General features: G+C 37.8%; 1 protein-coding gene across 1 annotated transcript in view; it reads left to right on the forward strand.

The window, feature by feature from the left end:
- The window catches only part of LOC103902258 (IQ motif and SEC7 domain-containing protein 3), a 182,439-nt gene extending 165,510 nt beyond the window's left edge, over positions 1-16,929 (forward strand). The window contains exons 3-5 of the mRNA XM_009283285.2: positions 9,806-9,892; positions 14,550-14,660; positions 15,843-16,929. Coding sequence (XP_009281560.1) covers positions 9,806-9,892; positions 14,550-14,592 — 130 coding nt within the window. The 3' untranslated portion in view covers positions 14,593-14,660; positions 15,843-16,929. The remainder of the gene's footprint in view (positions 1-9,805; positions 9,893-14,549; positions 14,661-15,842) is intronic.
- Positions 16,930-17,666: the final 737 nt, after the last annotated feature.

Below are 17,666 nucleotides of genomic sequence, written 5' to 3' on the forward strand. Positions count from 1 at the left end.
TTATGCTGAGGCTCCAGAGCTGGACACAGTGCTGCAGGTGGGGTCTCAGCAGAGCAGAGTAGAGGGGCAGAATCACCTCCCTTGACCTGCTGGCCACGCTGCTTTTGATGCAGCCTGGGATATGATTTAATCAGGTATAACTGGAGATTTAAACAAGAAGCTAATTCTGTAAAATACTCAGCAACTATCCTTGTTAGCTAAACTGGGAAGTTAGTGAATTCCCAGCCTGGATCAGCTCAAAGGAACAGCTTGATTTGGTTATTCATTTTGTAATTTTCGCATGAGAAATATACAGAGGAACATTCTCTTGAGCAAGAGCTTAATCTCATACTTTGGTTCCTGTTTCTCCTAGCTGCTGATTAGCTTTGCTGTCTTATCAGTTTATGTCATAGTATGTGACTATAAATTGACTTTGCAGTGAAGAGGGAATATGGTTCGTCTTCACAGATGCTGCTGTTACCATGGAGATAAAAGGACCAATGGCCTTTTCTTGGTTTGGACTGTACTACAATGTTCATACAGAGATGGTGCATTCGAAAATGCAACATTTGGTGCTTTTATATTTCAGTCTAAATAGCAAATGAGAAAGCATATTGTTTTTTCTTGGTGATGAAGTTTGATAATAAATACAGATTTGGGACTTTTTCTGGAAGCAGAAAGCAAACCCACCAGGAATGTGAAAACAGTGTGGCTGGTTTATGCTTGCTAAACCTCCTCTCTGGGAAAAACCTTTTGGCTTTGCAAAATATAACCCTGTAGAGCCTTTGGGTTTATCTGATGCAGTGTTTGATGCTGGTTACATCACCAGCTTACTTATACGTGATGTTCCACTGTGGCTGATCTTGAATGAGCATGAAAAAGCTGTGAATGTGATTTTTTTTTTTTTTTTTCCTTAAGAAAGAGCTTTTCTACCTCAGGTTGCGTGAAAGAAAATATAAATACCAAATCCACAACTCATTCAAGGATGGCTTGCAGAAGGTGTTATTTGTGAGTACCTTTTCCTTCTTCATCTGTCATCACGTCTCTGATATCTGTGTTGAGGATTCCAGAAGTGGGAGTAGTGATCAGTTTATTGTTTGGTAGGTTTCTTTCCACGAACCATTTTTAGGGTGTTACCTTTTTGGCAGATGCATGATCTGTATTTTAGAAATGTATAGATGATGGTTGTGTTTACGCATATGGGTATTTAAAAATTTAACCTAATAAAGTGAATAAGCCTATGTTTAGCAGTGAAAATAATAACAAAAAACCCCACTTTGCATACAAGAACCAATGCAGGGTGCTGGAATTCTGTCTATGATGAGTCAAGAATCTCTCTTCCATTTTGTTTGAATGCTTTGTCATATTAAAGTGTAATCTGTCTTTTAAATACATAAATACTAATACAAGGATAGGGACTGCAGTCTTAAGCAATATAATATCAATAAGGCAAAATATCACTGTGGTTTTGTTGTCATTGTATATATGCTCGATCAAAACCTAAAGATGCATTGATTGCTTATTATTTCCTTGAGCAGTTTCTCAAACATTACAGTCAGCACAGCAGGAGTTTAGTATTTCATTCATTTAATGCAGTGCAGCAGCTCTTCACGAGTTGTCACATTTGGCAGAAGAGCTAAGTGCTTATCCACTTGTAGCCAGAGGAAGGACAATGCTAAAGTTTGCGTACTGTTTGTGGTGTCAGCATCAGGGTATATATGGAAAGCACACTGGGTGGTTTTATTCAGCTGAATTCTAGTCGTTCCACATGACCCTTACAATGAGCTTTCTCTTAAACCGTACTGTGGTGATGTTCCATTTCAGGGAAGAATCAGAACAAGATAGACACGAGAGTGCAGTTAAGTTGTCCTCTACCACCCACCCTCGCTGCCATCAGTGGTTCACTTCTAATCCAGTGTTTTGAAATGGCTGTACCTGCTATTTGCATTTCTGAACTTTGGTTAAAGATCCTCTCCCTTTAAGGTTAAATTTAGGTTTGCTGGAGGATCATACATTAAGCAGATGCCATTGTCATCTGTAGCCTTTTTCAGTTATTTTAATAGTGCCTGTGAGGGTCCTAATTTGAGTAAATCTGCTTCACGTTCAGTAGCACTGTCCACACGCAGGCATAGTAAGTTCAAACCTTCAGGAATAAAATACTCAAAATGAATATTGAAAGAGTATTGAAATCTGTTCTTAAGTTTTCTTTAGCCTTTTGTTTTACGGTGATGGTATGAATGGTTAAGTTGAACTGTTTTAAAATCAAAATAAACTTGGAACTGTATGTAGGAAGTTGAAATAAGAAAAGTGAACTTGGAAGACAGGTTGTAGCCTTCCAGGTATACGTGGATCAGCTTTAAATACAATGCTGTATGTTTATACAAGGGAGAACTAGTAATGTTTGTGTTAGACTCCATTTTAATTTGAGTTCTGGGATTTGGGGATTTTGTAACTCTCAGCAGGGAACCGAATTTCTTATAGTGCTTATCATGTGGTGTTAAAGAATATTTAATCTCTGTAGGTTACTTTCTTTAACAGTGGTGTTGCAGTCTTATTTATAGAACCATCTTGTACAGTGTTTTCCTCTATTACTGCTTACGTTTGATATCTTTTACCTACCTCAGCACATTGCTGCAGAAAACAAGATATGAACTATGACTTGTCCTATAATTCTGTATTTTAACTCCCATTTAAGAAAGTTGATGCTGATAGTTGAAAAGAAGGAAAATGTAAGCCTGGGGGCTTTTTTAGAACTAACTCTCTAGAAAATATATATACAAAATCTTCATGTTCTTTAAAACTGATCTGTTTTGAATACTGAAAACGTATGTTAAACAGTTAAATACACCAGCTCTTTAATGCATGAGTAAGTTTTGAGACGAAAACTTACGAAAACTTAATACTATAAATCTGTCAAAATGCTCTAAATATATAAGCTAAGGACTTTTGCTGTTTAAAAAACAAAATATATCTTTTTTACAGCTTAAAAATAAAATGTAAAAAGCTAGATTGTTGCTGTTCTAAAAAAAGCTAAACAATGTCAAACTACTAGGATTAGCAAAAGCGCTTTTTGAGATGCTGCACTGAATAGAACATATGTCATTGTACCATTGTTTTAAGTAGTAGGATTTGCCTTGCTGTAAATCTCTTATGCTATATCTGTGTAATTTCATTCTTTGTACATTATTATTTTTCCTCTTTCATGAGCTTCAAATCTAATATGTATAGATGTCGCTATTTAGATTTGGTTTTACTATGATTATTGCTTTGTGAAATTATAAATGTGGCTGTATTTTGTAATGCGAGTTGTAGTTTCTTGAGAAATTCTGGGACCTAATTTAATGAGGTGGGAAATAAGAAAAGATGCAGTGAATCTATGAATTTTCTGATTTAATCTAAAAGATTTTTTTTCCTTCTATCATACGCAGCTTCATGTCTCTTTGCTCTTCTTTATTTCTGGTTTTGGACTGTGGGGTTTTTTTTCTACAGATTTTGAAAGTGACTAGTAAGTACAAATGATACAAGTGCATTTTATGTGCACTGTAAATTATTGTACATCACCCTTCAGAATAGATGGTTTTGTAGTAAGACTTAATTAAAAGGGAAATAAATGTTCCTAATTATAAGTGCCTACATATTAACAATCTTAACTAAATTCACCCTAGTTACAGCTAACCCAGTATTAGAGGCTGCCTACAAACTGTGCATTGGCTAGGATGCGAAAGAATCACTTCTTGCCTATTTATACATGCTAGTACTTCATTTTCATGAAACCAAAGAAGTTTATAATAATTATTTTTAAGATAATTATCTATAATGTAAATAAGCATTGTGTTCTAGGATGGGACAAAAATAGCTGATGTTTCTGGTTTAGTATGCTGTGACGGTACTGGTTTTCTTCTCCCAAGAGATGATAATTATTCTGAGGCCCTTTTGATGGAAGAGAGGTCAGTGAAAGCGTACCTAATTATTCTTTTGAAAAATCCAGCTGTGGATGCTTGAGTTGGAAATACATAAAGGGTAGTATTATTCAAAACAAGAGCCTATCCGTTTGCATTTATATTGCAACATGTACAAATGCTGATATTTAATTTTTTTGATGACAACCAAATTTTATGTACTCTTGAGCAAAATTCAGTGGTCTGTACTCTAGCCTACATGTGTCGATCTCTTAGAACTGCAGATTTTATTGAGCATCCTTGATATCTAGTGAAATTATCTCTAATTTTGCTTAAGAAAAAATCCTATCCTATAATGCTTTTAACTAGGTTATATGACTACTGCATGGGAAGGGGGGACAGAGGTGGAAGGAGGGAGATGCCAACATAGGAGGTCTAGAACATATGGTTGTGCTACTTTATGATATCTGGGTGGTTTTCTTTACTCTCAGACTATAGTGAAAGGTAATTATATTGATGTTTACTTGCCATGAGTTGTCTTGTTACCTTCCTGTGATTTGGTGTCCAAGAAGCTCTGCACAGAAAGCCATCTTGTTGAAAGGAAACGATAGGAATAAAGGTATTAGTTGTAGTCTTCTATAGTGTGTGATGATCTCTGCCAAGTACATGTGAGCTGTAAGGTTTTTTACATATGCAACCGTAAAAGCAATAACAGCATTTAATTTTGTATAGTTGCCATTCAAAAAAGTGTGTAGAGAACAGACTGTAATTAATAAGAACACTGTGAAAAAACATAGTATTTGCTATATGCCACCACAGCCTCTCCTTGACATACTTGGCTACAGACTGCTGGACATAAAGTAGGATGAATCGAATGAAAAAAAAGAAAAGTTTTTTCAGTGCTACTTCAAAAAACAAAATCATACTGTCCTGTGTATTTTGGGTGAAGATCTGAGTAGTGAAGGGGAATATCTTTGATGTCAGAACAGTAGGAATTTGTGCTTGCAAATGTGAACGGATCATCTGCTAAATCACCTCTTGGTGGACATGTCCACAGGCAACTACAATCAGACTTGGGTTATGAGGAGATTATATGAGTTGCCATATAAAGCTATCTGCTGTTTTCTCTGCCGGGGTGAGTTTACAAAAAGCAAGTTGTCTTGTGGGCTCAGTCAGTGTGTTGATTCCGAAAGCCTTTCTAGTGTGTTAATAAACATGTTAATAAGCAAACTTTTAGCTGGAGTCGATGTGAGTCTGTATTATTGTGACTTTTATTGTTCGTCACCTATTTGGAGATCAGTTTGATTATATTTCAAATTTTCTTTCTCATTACAGAAATGGTTAGATTTATTAAACAAGAACAGGACAAACTTTACTAGTTTTTAACTATAGTCTTTCCTAATCTCAGCTGTAGCCATAACTCTGGATTGAAGTGAGAAAGCAAATTTTCTACTTGTAAAATAATGTTAATCTTCATCAGGGTAAAATACTGAGAAATGGAAGTATTCCTTTTATTAGCTTGTAGGCATGAATCCAGTCAAACAAATCATTGTTAGCTACCTTGGATGACATTGAAGTGAATGGGCTTATATAGGGGATGAACTTGTCTACCACTCCTGCTATTTACAAGCTAATTTTAAAAAGGATATGTGTTAACTAGCACCAGGTATACAGAGTGCCTGTGGCTGGATAGGGGACTGCTGGTATCAGTTTTTCATAGTGCTTGCACAGCACCTCATGGAAAAATGTACCAGAAGAAAAGGAAGAATACTGGCAGATGGAGGTGAACAGATTGTTATTTCATACAAAGAAGAGGAATAGTGTATGAAGTAATATGGCTGTAGAAAAATGCAGCAGTTCAGATGAACAAATGTACCTAGTAGACTCCCATCATCAGCCACATCATTAACTTTATAAAAAGGCAACGTTTCTTCCAGCTGTGGTCCTGTACCAATACAGTTTTACTAAGTATCCGGTGAGACAAGTGTCTCTCAGTCTCTTCTGTTTGAAAGCTGATAATCTCGTTAGGAAGACGTTCTAAGACAGTGATGATTTAATAATGCTGCCAACCTACTCACAGGTTTACACATGCTTAAAATTAAATAGTAGCAAAATAAAAAAGGATCGGATATCATATCCTGTACTAAATACTGTGTGCTATTCAGAGGTAGGAGGACAAGCTTTCTCCAGGCTCTCAACATTTCGCTGGATGGATGTGGTGCTTGCTACAGCCGGTAGCACAGCAGCACGGCCCTGTTGCCAGGAGCAGGAGGATGGTTACCAGCCTACTAAGAGGACATTTTGAAAACAGTAAGAGGATAGCCTGTTAAAGCAAAAGTAATTCCAAGTTAATAGCCTGGTATTCTGTTCTCCCAGGTTGTGTTAAAACCAATATTGAGAAAATTGTCTACTGAGTTTGGGAGGCGATTGTTTGTTGGTGATTGTAAGAGAAAATAAATATAAAAAAAAGTAGTTGTAGCTTTATGTGATGATCAGTAATCTGTTTCTTTTTATTTGTACATCTAAGTAAAGACTCTAGTACTGAAAGAACAAAAAGAATTATCATTTTCATTCTCTGATGGATATGAAAGTGTTGTTAAAATGAGTGGTTTCTAATGGCAAACGTAATGGAATTTACACAGAAGTTGACAGGAACAGTTAAACCTACTCTGGGTCTGCATACTTACTTCGTAGCTGGGTTTTTCTTCTTATGTTGGTATCCTGAGGGACATGTGATTTCAAGATGTGATTAGATTTGGTTCTGGTTTTACTGTTTGAAGAGTCTGTTCTCAAAAGAACTTTCTTTAAAAATTGATAAGTGGTTACCTGTCTATGGGTACTTGGGGAGAGCTGGAAGAAACTTGGCCTGGAAGCGGGAAATTGCAAAGCTTCCATGTCCACTGGGATGTTGCGGTAATGTTTCAGAAACTGAAATTACCGGAAGAAGCATTCATCAGTTTAGTCATTTCTCTTGTGTCAGTGCTGAAGTAGCTGTGCTCTATTTATAATCTTAAATCAGCTTTTGAAGACCACAGGTTAGAAATGTAGAAACTAAACAGGGCCAAGTATCTATGATACTGTGAACAGGGGAAGTGATTACTTCTCCTCCAAATTATTTAAATATATTTCTTCTGATGTCTACCGGTGTTACAACTTAGCAAATCAATTCTGTTTTCAATGCAAACTTGTGTTGAAGGCTGATTGAAAAATCTGGCTATATAGTTTAAAAAAACCCAAAAAACGGCATTTGAATCTTGAACTTTTTCTGATATGTTCCAGAGGAGTAAATGAATGGAAGTACTGTTTTAGCAGGTGATTGAAGGCACAAAATGCCACGTACGGATCTTAGATTGTGCCAGCAGAAGGTATATTTGCTTTGTGTAAAATTAGTATGCTGTGACAGAAGTTGTAAAGCCTGAGCCTCATCTTTTGTCAGGCTGATTGGGCATCAGTCAGTGGGATCTAGAGGAATCAAAACACTGAGTCAAGATATCCCTGAATTTTAAAATTTGGAGCAGAGTCCAAACCTCAAGTTTGCGTCTGTAACTAGTTGGACAAAGAGCCTGTCTTTGAACACCCTAAGAAATGGCTGAAATCTAACCTTAGGTATTGAACATATGTCTTTGACATCTGAGATGTTCTTGTTGGAACACAGCAATGATACGTGGTGACTTATTACAAGCCTGCAGTTGAACATTGTCATCTGTTTTATCTACTCCATACACGCACCTATGACACACAGAGTGCCAGTGTAGTTACTACTTGACAGACCTTTGGCACTTCTTATTTGCTATCAAGGTGACTGGACTTTTGCATTTCTACTGCACCTTCGAAAAGAAACTCAAAGCAGTTGAGCTCCTAACCAGTCTTGTGCAATAGGTGAGTATTAACCTTAACTGCAGATGAGCAAGCTGAGATTATAGGGAGAACTTTCTTCTTTATAGTTTTGATTTTTTTGGAACCTAGGAAAGTCAGAGTAGGACGGGTTTATGGAGCCTTGTGGGCAGATTCTTTTTGGAATAGCCAGGAGCAAGCTCTGTTGAAAATTATTTGTTGAGCAGAACTGAATCCAGACAGATTCTTTCATATGTTTACTGGTTTATTCTGTGAAGAAAGAGGTATTATTGATGAGAGGAGAGAGATTTGTATGGAAAAAAAGGGTGGTGGGAAGGGAATCTGGGGCACCCTCATACTAATTTCCTCCTTTTGCTTCTACTGAAAAAAATTAGGTATTCACAAAGCAGGAAGGAGCGATTTCGTCAGTGTGATCAGTTTCCCTACCCAATGTGAGACTATCGTGCAATGCACACTTATAATGTACTACCCTGGTTCTGTGAATTGTGTGGAGCAACTTGTGTGAATATCGTATGTTTTTCTTGTCAGAAAATACAGCTTTTGCGTGTTCTAACTGCTTTTATCATGGTCCATCAGTGTTTTTAGTAACATTGTCCATCTTTCTTTAGAATTGTTCTGGTCATCTTTCCTAGTGGTTTGAAGGTGCCACCAATTAGTAACTGTGCACTACGAGGCGTTAGCAGGGTATGTCCCATGATGGCAATCTGCCTCGTGACTGACTTGGGTTGCACTTCTGTTTCCAAAAGCTCAGGTACTTCACAGGAGTTACCATCAGTTGCTATCTTTAAACAGAAAATCCAACTCATCTTGGCTGTGCAGTTGCTAACACACTGTTGGCAACAGAAATCAAAACAGGCTGACCTTGTTTTTTCTTTTTAAAAGGATTAGTAGCTGACTCCTTTCTGAACAAAGACTGACTTTTTTTGCTTAACCACTCTGTTTGATCTTATAAGAAAGTGACCTCACAGGATTCACTTTGAGCCTCAGGGATGCAGAAGAATCAAAACCAATCTTCTGAAACATTTGTCAAGATGCCAAGCAAAAGATGTGGGGGCGGGGGGAAGGTGCATGTGTGTACACATACACACATGCTCTATTAATAGTCAGTTTGGATGCTTACAAGTTAAATGAGGATTTTCAATTTAATGGATACTTCTTCCATGTGTGCACACTCTAAGAGCTAGGAAATATTGATTAATTTTTTTATGATTTCCTAGAAGAATGCTGTGTCTTAAGAAATTTGATTAGGTGGTTTTGTCATGGAGGACTTACTGTGCTAAACCTTGTTTAATGTTTCCTGGCACAAACATTAAAAATGCTGAGAAGTGTACTGTGTGTTGCTTAAAGATTTTTTTAAGCTTTACTTCAGATGCAATACCTTGTCTTGTTTCGCAACTCTTCTGTGTTTTTAATGAAAAAATACAAACACAATGATCTGGGGCGCATAATATCTTTTTGTGCTGTAAAGCTTTTTTTATTTTCCCATGCTTTGAACAAATGACAGCAATTAAATTAGTATTGCACATTTCAGAATATTGTTTAAAACTTGGGTGAAACTTAGATTCTTTCAAATTTATAAGTGGGATATTGCAATATGTTTATAATTGCTGGGCCTGAAGAAAGCTTATGTCCATATTCATCGCATTATTCCTCCTCATGTTTAAGCACTGTGTTTGTAATTCCATTAACAAAGAAACAGCTTGACTGGTGCAGAGTAATGCAAGTCTGAAGCTTCATTTCTATAGGAATTTTAACCCTCAATGTTTAGCTTTTGCCTCTGTTCCGCATGGCAAGGCAAAAACAAAGTCTTAAATTGGCATCTTATCTTAATCTTGCAACAAAACTTTGATTCTTCATTGCAACAGTTCATCACTGTCATTCTTGATGTGTATATTTAAACCATGGGACTATTTCCCTCTTTATTTCCTGGGATTCAGAATTGACAGCTGTACATCAAATTCCATTCAAAGTTATCATGAGTTTCAAATATACCTATTAGCACCTGCTTTTCCCTAAAAAGCCCCTTTCTAAACACTTGGTGGTTTGACTTTGTGTTTTTCCTTGTGTCGTAGGTCTTTAAATACTCTGCACCAGTTTTGCTGTCCAGCTCCATTGTACCATACCCAGCTAGCTGTCCCTGCCACACACTCAGAGTACAGGTAAGAGTAGATATGGTCCACCCACTTCTTAATTTTTGAAGAGAGATCTAATGTTACGATTTGACAAAGAAAAGGTATAGAAGTTTAAGTTTTAAAAGAAAAAATAATAAAGGAATATTAGAAAAAACATATCAAACATTTTTAACATCTCGTAGGATAGTTCTATTCATTTCTCTCAGACACTCTTGAATTATACAGTAAAATTAGTTTCATGTGCTTTAAGAGGCACATCCCCCCTAGACTCTGAAAGGTAGGGAGAAGCTAGTTGTAGGTTTCGTTCTTACATAACAAATGTATTGAAATGTTTATATAATTTCTGTAGGATATTGATGTTGTTCTGAGCAACACTTTTTTTAACCCCTTTTTTTAATATTTCATGACAGTATGTGAGGTAAGCCCTGTATTGGGGCACTCCCAAGGTTAAAGGCATGGACCTGCAAAAGGCTCAGCACTGCCTTGTGATTTGAGTGGAAATAAGGGGTTTTCAAACAGATGCTGGCCCTTGATGCCAAGCAGTCTGCCCTGATATATAAAAATATATATTTTCCAGCTAATAATGCTTTCTTTAACATAGATGTCTACCATGTGTTTTCCAAGTTTTCTTTGATCAGATGTGGAGAGCAGTAATTATGCATCTTAGTACAATTCGTTGTCAGTGCCAGTGTTTAACAGTGATCTCACAGAAGCATCGAAGGACAGCTAATCTAAATAATCAGAAATGTGAAGACTGTTAAGAAATGTGCATGTCATGAAGAAATTGTCTTTAATTTTTACTTTTACTATTAGTGATTAACTTAGTGGTAATTGCCAGCTCATGAATAATATTAATATCAAAATATTGGAAGTCTGGTGCTGAAAAATCAAATCACTTTGCACTGGTAATAAGGAAAGACAAAAACAAACAATGAATCCTAAATCTGTAAATGCATAAACATATTTCTGATTTGAATCTTTCATCTCTTAGTTACCTCCAACCATGCATGTTTGGATTCATCCTGTCATTTTACATTGCAGCATCTGTTTGTATGTTTGTTTTTTCTCCCATCAGAGCTCAGTTTTATTTGGTGGCAGTGAATCCATAGTCGAGTTGTAAGACAACTTAGTATTCCTTCAGTGAGGAGCAGGGCCTGAACGCTATTAGATTCCCCACTTGCTTTTTTATGAGGCTTTTATTTTTCCTTGGTCCTTAGTATATAATGCTTTAATTTTAAGGACTTGTTAGAAATATTCCTATAGGGATGTTGATGGGAAAACCAGTTGTTTCTTGAATGTTTCAGTATCTTGCTCCACGTAAGTTATTATTTTTATCAGTAGTATTTCTTCTGGAATTAAAACTTATAGCAGCATAACTTTGTGCTTAAAAAATCCTAAATTTCTCTAGCTTTTTTTGTCTTTCTGTCTTTGCGCAGTAAAAAAATAAACGCCCTAAGTGTGGCTGGGATCTGTAAAGTGTGTACAATTTTTAGCGTGCTAATGCGTAAAACAACATATAGATTTGGATAATGCCCAAACATATGCCATAAGACCTTCAGCTTTTGTTTAAGGATTGGGGTGTGTGAAGGAACTCGTCACTGACCTTGTTTGCTCGCAAGGAAGTTTAGGTCTCAGACTCTCCAACTGTGCGTACATATATAGCCATAACTCAACTAGAATCAGTGGAGAAATGGGAACTTCCAACAATTCATAAAGTAGTAGTGTTGCCCATATTCGCCTAACGGTAACGGAGCAATCAATGGGTCGGTCACTGGCTGCCAGGAAACTTAATGTGCTCTACATCCCACTCACCCCCTTTCCTGGCTAACCAGCCTAGGTCTGCCAGCAGCACGTGATCTGTGCTGACCTCCTTTTTTATTATAAGTGATTAGATAAGGGAGTTCAGGGATTAGATATGGCCTTGTTCTCCCCTCACCTCTTTCCCCGAGCCCAACACACAAGTTACCTGGGTGTAAGATGAGCTGTTGCAAAAGATGTTAATGAGCCAGCGGAGCGTGTCTGTGGCAAAGGTGGCCGACCCCATACAGGGCTGTATGAGCAAGAGCGGCCAGCAGGCTGAGGGAGGCATTTCCTCCCTTCTGTCACCGCTTGTGAAACCTCCTCTGGAGTGTCTGGCTTTTTGAAAGACATCAGGATGCTGGAGCAAGTCCAGCAAAGGGCCACCGAGGTGCCTGGGGGCCAGAGCACATGATAAGCTGAGAGAACGTGAGCTGTTCAGCCTGGAGAAGAGAAGTCTCAGGGCTGGTGCTGTCTTCAACTCCTTAATAGGAGAGTATGGAAAAGGTGCAGCCAGCCTCTTCCAGGAGAGGATAGGGCAAGAGGCAACAAAAGCAGACTGCAGTAAGGAAAATTCCAATTGGATAAAAGCCAAGGGAGAGAGGGGAATTTCACCCTGAGCGTGGTTAAACACTGGAACAGAGGCCAGGAGACAAGGTGGTGTCTCTGTCTTCAGCAATACTCAGTTCAACTGGACACAGCCCTGAGCAACTTGATGTAGTTAGCCCTGCTTTGAGCAGGGGTCTGGACTGCAGATACCTCCAGAAGTCCCTTCTAACACAAATTACCCTGTGATCCTGAAGCGCACTGTTCTTAGGAAGGAAAAAAGAGCTGCAGATTTGTTCTGTAGAATTTAGTTTCGAATTATACAGTGGTGTTAATGCTGTCCCAGGTAGTATCCTACACACATTGTGGTGGCATGTTAGAGCCAGACTCTTATAGTCTTCCTCATGTCAGGAATTTGTTCAGTTTACCCATGAGTTAAATTTCTGAAGCTGTTGTAACAATCAAACTGATTGTTACAACGTGACATCACCATGTCTGTACTCTCTTAGTCAAGTACAAATTATGCACCTGTTTTTGTAAATGACCTGTATATGGGAATCCTATTGCTGTGAATGAAAATCAGCTACTAGAACACTAACAAGATTGGGCTTTAAATTTCCACATACATTTAGTAGTATTAAATTTAGCTTTTAGTCTTCCCATTTATCAGTTTATAAATAGAAGGCATTAGACACAAAACTAACAGAAATGGATGCTTCATTCTAACTTCAGTTTTGAGGCTTTATTTAGAAAATACGCAGATGGATTAATTTTGTAGCCCAGAATTAAAAATTAAATTTGCTCTGAAAGAAGCAATTAATGAATGCACTACTGTGAAATCTGGAGCATCTGCACTACAGTGAAATCTGGAGCATCTCTGATTTGCTGTTAGCTAATTGCTGGATGTTTTATTCACTCCAGCAGTTTTATTTCTAGTCAAGACGATCTTTGGCATCTGTTTTGAATTCTTAATAGGGAAATAATGCATTTTTAATAACTGTAGCTACTGCAGTAATCCCTTGCTTGCTCATTTTACAATGTTCAAAATAGACAGAAATAATAAAAGTTAGCTTGCATTCTCCTACTATAAGAAAAGTCTTAGGAAGCCTAAGCATATAATGTACTTCCAGCTAGTTATTTGTCTGTTTGTGTTCCAGTTAGCTCATATGCCTCCTGTGTTTGCTCTTTTTGATTTATTTTTGTTTGGAAATTAAAAAAAAAAAACAACCAAAAAACAGTAATGTCTGTAGCTTGGCTTCTTTGACCCCGTTTCCCTTCCTGCCTCCCAAAGTAGAGCCTTAAAAACAACGTACTCTAGTTTGAAGCTGCAGATTCCATGAGGTGCTCTGTATTTGTTAGTGATCATTTGAACACAGGTTTTATGTCTGGTGTGAAGGGCAAGGTAAAGGAGATGGTGGTACACCCCGGAGAGGCTTCCAAAAGGGCCTGGATCCATGCAGTCTTGCACCGTAGTTGCTGAGCCTCTTGCTTGATACGGCCTTTATTATCTCAGCAGCCTTGCAGCTAGCATACGTGCAAAGCAAAGCCCAGAGATACAATGGCATTCAGAGAAAGTAAATTTAATCACCTCTGCTTCTTGTTTGAAGAACAGTCTGTTCCCAGCATTTTCTAAACACATCTTCTGCATTAAACAAACTTCAGTTAGTACTTTAGCCTATCTGTATAGGCGCTAGATACCTTATAACATACACACGCTTTTGTGCACGTGATACCTGTCAACTTGGAGTATATCACTTGAACCTTCAAGTTACTCAGCTGTTTACACCACTCCTGAACGTGCAGGGTTCATTTACAGTCTGAGGATAGTTCACCAGCCCACCCTCGGAGAAGGCTTCCTACTCTGCTGAAATTAGGGGTTTTTTTTGTTTGTTTTCATTTTGTTTTTAAAGCCCTGTAGCCCTAATGCTGCTGTCGCTGTCAGCTATTCAGGCTTTTGTGTGATGAGTGTTACAGCAGAAATGGCTGTAGGAGTGGCTCCACACAGGAAGATACCATGCAGAAGAGTGCCCATGCTTGGGAATATAAAGTCTTATTCACATCTGTGTTCTTTGTATGGATATGTAATAGGCTGATATCTGCAACTACAACTGTGGACAGATTTGCTTACAACTAATATCTAAGCATCTTTTCATCTGATGTGTTTATTCATAATTATGATTTCCTTGTTCTGATTTGCATGAAATGTTGGCTGTCATTCCTTTCTCCATCCACTTTACCTGCCATCCTTCTAATATTAAATTAGATGCCCTTATCATGTCCAAAGACCATTTTCAAAATCTTGAAGCTAGAGATTTTTCTTTTCTTTTTTTTTTTTCCCCAGTGATACCTGTGAAAACAAAAAGATAATGCAAAGGATGTTATAGTACCAAAGAAATCCCATCATTTTCTTGCAGTCTCTACCTGCTTAATGTTTAATCAGCACCTCTGGGAGGTAAAAACATTATTCTGAAAATACTGTACTTATGTGAATTTTAATGTGGAATCTTTGTTTCACCAGGTAATGTTGGCTTACATGCAACAAACCACTGTATGGAAGATGATAGGAGGATTGATTGTGCTATTTCTTTTTGTCTGAGCCACTGGTAGGCATTGTAGCTATTTTGTTACCATAACTGGTTAACTCAGAAGCTTAACGTACAATGATGTCTAGCTGACAGATGCTTCTATATTGTATTAGAGTGGTTTGGTTTTTCGTAAGTTTTTTTCAAGAGCACGGCAGGAATTCTTGCACACTAGGCACAGTCAGGGAAAATTGGGAACTTTTTGCTTAGATTCCTGAAAGTGAAAAATATCTTTTAACAGATAAATTTGGTTCTTTGCAACTCTGGGTTTACTCTTTCCACTGATGAGCACTATACTGTTTCCCAGGCTTAGGCGCACAGTAAATATTTCACATGTCTTTCATACAAGCATCTGTAAAGACATCCCACACTACACAGCAGACTCTCAGTCCTGTGGTAGTTTCCCAGTCAATGATGAGTCACAGGTGAAGCTGTAGCTGCAGGAGCTGTACTTCAGAATCCTTTGTACCTTTGTACTATTGATATGACTATTTATTGAAATTTTCTACTAAAAAAAATGTTGAATAGGAGTCTTAATTCTAACTGAATAGCAATTGCCTAGCTATATAACTTAGCACATGTAAGCACTGTAGCCTCTCTTTATAATATGCAGAGATTTAAAAGCTTGACAATATTTTTTCAAATTGAGCAAAGGAGTGAAAGCAACATAGCTCAGACCAGCCAGCATATTGCAACAAAGATGCAATATGCAGATGAACAAAGCAAAACAGATCCAAATTTTGACCAAATCATATACTGTGTGCTAAGTCAGTATGAGGTTCAGATGATTACATAAGGCATCTGTGTTCAAACCCTATGGCAAAGGAAAGCTGGCATAATTATAGTAATACTTGTGATTTTCCAGTCGATGCCTACGTGATCTAGCGATGCAAAAATGGTGAATTGTGTTCATACAGAGCAAGCTGTTTGAAAACAATCAGGAGTGGGCAGAATATCATGAAATTTACTATTTGTTTTTGGATTTTCTTGTTTTTCTTCCTTCATTGTGTTCCTTTCCATCCTCCTCCTTTAGCTTGTTATTTAGTTTAAAGGAAATGACCATTCGTGGTTGTGTTACTGATAAAGGAGTGACCTCGTACAAGCTTCCTGCTAAGCCGGCATCCCTTCCTTCACCCGCCATAAAGCACATTATAGCATTACAGATGTAGGTATTCCAAACTGCTTCTTTAATAGCCTTTGTGCCTTCTGGTTTGTAGCACCATTCATGATGCTGGCAACTCTGCATGGAAACAGAGTTCTTCCTTCTACTTTAAAAGAAGGTGGGGGGAGAAGTGAAGTCCAGATATGTTAATCATTAATATTTCTGTATGTAAATCACCAGCAGAAGGGGAATGCATCTGTTCTGCATTTTCAATGGAATATGGGCAGTGAAAATACCTGTGGAAAGTTTCTTTTAAACATGTTAAAAATAAAGGAGCCATGGCCACAGTAGGCCGGGTATGTATATGACTACTTAATGTAATTTTTCTTATGGGAAAAACAGAAATTGCCCTTTCAAAACAGCTTTTGCCTCAGAGTTTAACTCTAAGTGTTGGCCTAGGCTCATTTGGTTATTCTTCATTGTGTTGAAAGTCCTGTCTCTGAGATTGAAATGGGTTAATCGGATGGTATTTACAAACAAGTTACACTATTTGTGGATTTAAAAACAAAACCAAAAAAATCTTAAGCTTAATTTTCCTAATACTGTTCCCTATGATTCTGTTCCTCTGTCCTTTTTCTTTCTTGCCCCCCTCTTCCTTGGCAGGGAAGATAATGTTCTGCACCAGTTCTGCTGTCCACCTTCGGGGTCTAGTAGTCCATCTTCAAGATAACAGAGAAGCTCGGGGTCGCTAAGTGTGCAGTCAGTGCTACATCTGTATAGTCCATCTCTCCTCTCCTCTCTTACTGGTGTGTATGGGACTGACACTTGCATGGATGCCATAGGATTCTGATTCATGTCAAGTTTGAGTTATTCAGAATGGCACAGCCGTAAATTTTTGCCATCGATGCTTGGTAATCTCCTCTCCATGCTTTTCTACAGCTCTCTTCTTTGTGTCCAGTATTTAAAACACACGCAAACTGTAAACAAATACGTAAAATGCACAGTTTATTTTGAATTAAAATAAACAGTACCATAAGTCTTTAAGTGTACTGTGAGTTTTGTTACTGTATGTACATGGTCATGTGGTATGAAGGGTACAAACTAGTGTGATTTCTGCTCCCCCAAATATTGAGGCTATGGGGTGGGAGGGGAAGCTGTTTCTTATAATCTGTATTAGGTTGTTTTTACTGCTAACAGTCCTAGAAATTTGTTTCAAGGTTGGGCAAATGCCACATGACATTTTGTGAACGTTACTATATAGAGATTAACCATTCTTTCTTTGCTTTTTGATTATTCTGAGGAACCAGCACATTTATGTTGTTACAGCAGATACTCTAGCTGTGAGTGATTACATTTCTAAGCTTCTTTGAGGTCTGTCTTCTAATTTTGTTTGCCTGTGTTTCTGAAAGTCTTGTGTTAAGCATTAGCAAAAGTCCAAGGTCATGTACTTCTGTTACCTAATTGATGAAAATATTTTTGTCTAAGCTGTGCACAAGATTGTCGCCAAAGGAACAAACTTGTAATTGAACGGCCCTGTAACTGCAACCAGATAAATGTGAACATGTCCATGGCTGTCTAAGAATAGAGTCCAAGCTACCATTGCCCAAAAGGCACTTTGTTGATTACATCTTTCCAGACACATCTTGTGGCTCTAAAATAACAGGAGGATTTCTACTGGTTGGATCTTCCAAACTTAAACAGCCCAAGCAGATATACCAGGAAACAGAATTTCGATGAAGCGGCATTTACTAGCCTGAAGCTGGCAAGACAGAAA

Source organism: Aptenodytes forsteri, unplaced genomic scaffold (genome assembly GCF_000699145.1).
Source record: "Aptenodytes forsteri isolate BGI_AS27 unplaced genomic scaffold, ASM69914v1 Scaffold870, whole genome shotgun sequence".
Lineage (NCBI taxonomy): Eukaryota > Metazoa > Chordata > Aves > Sphenisciformes > Spheniscidae > Aptenodytes > Aptenodytes forsteri.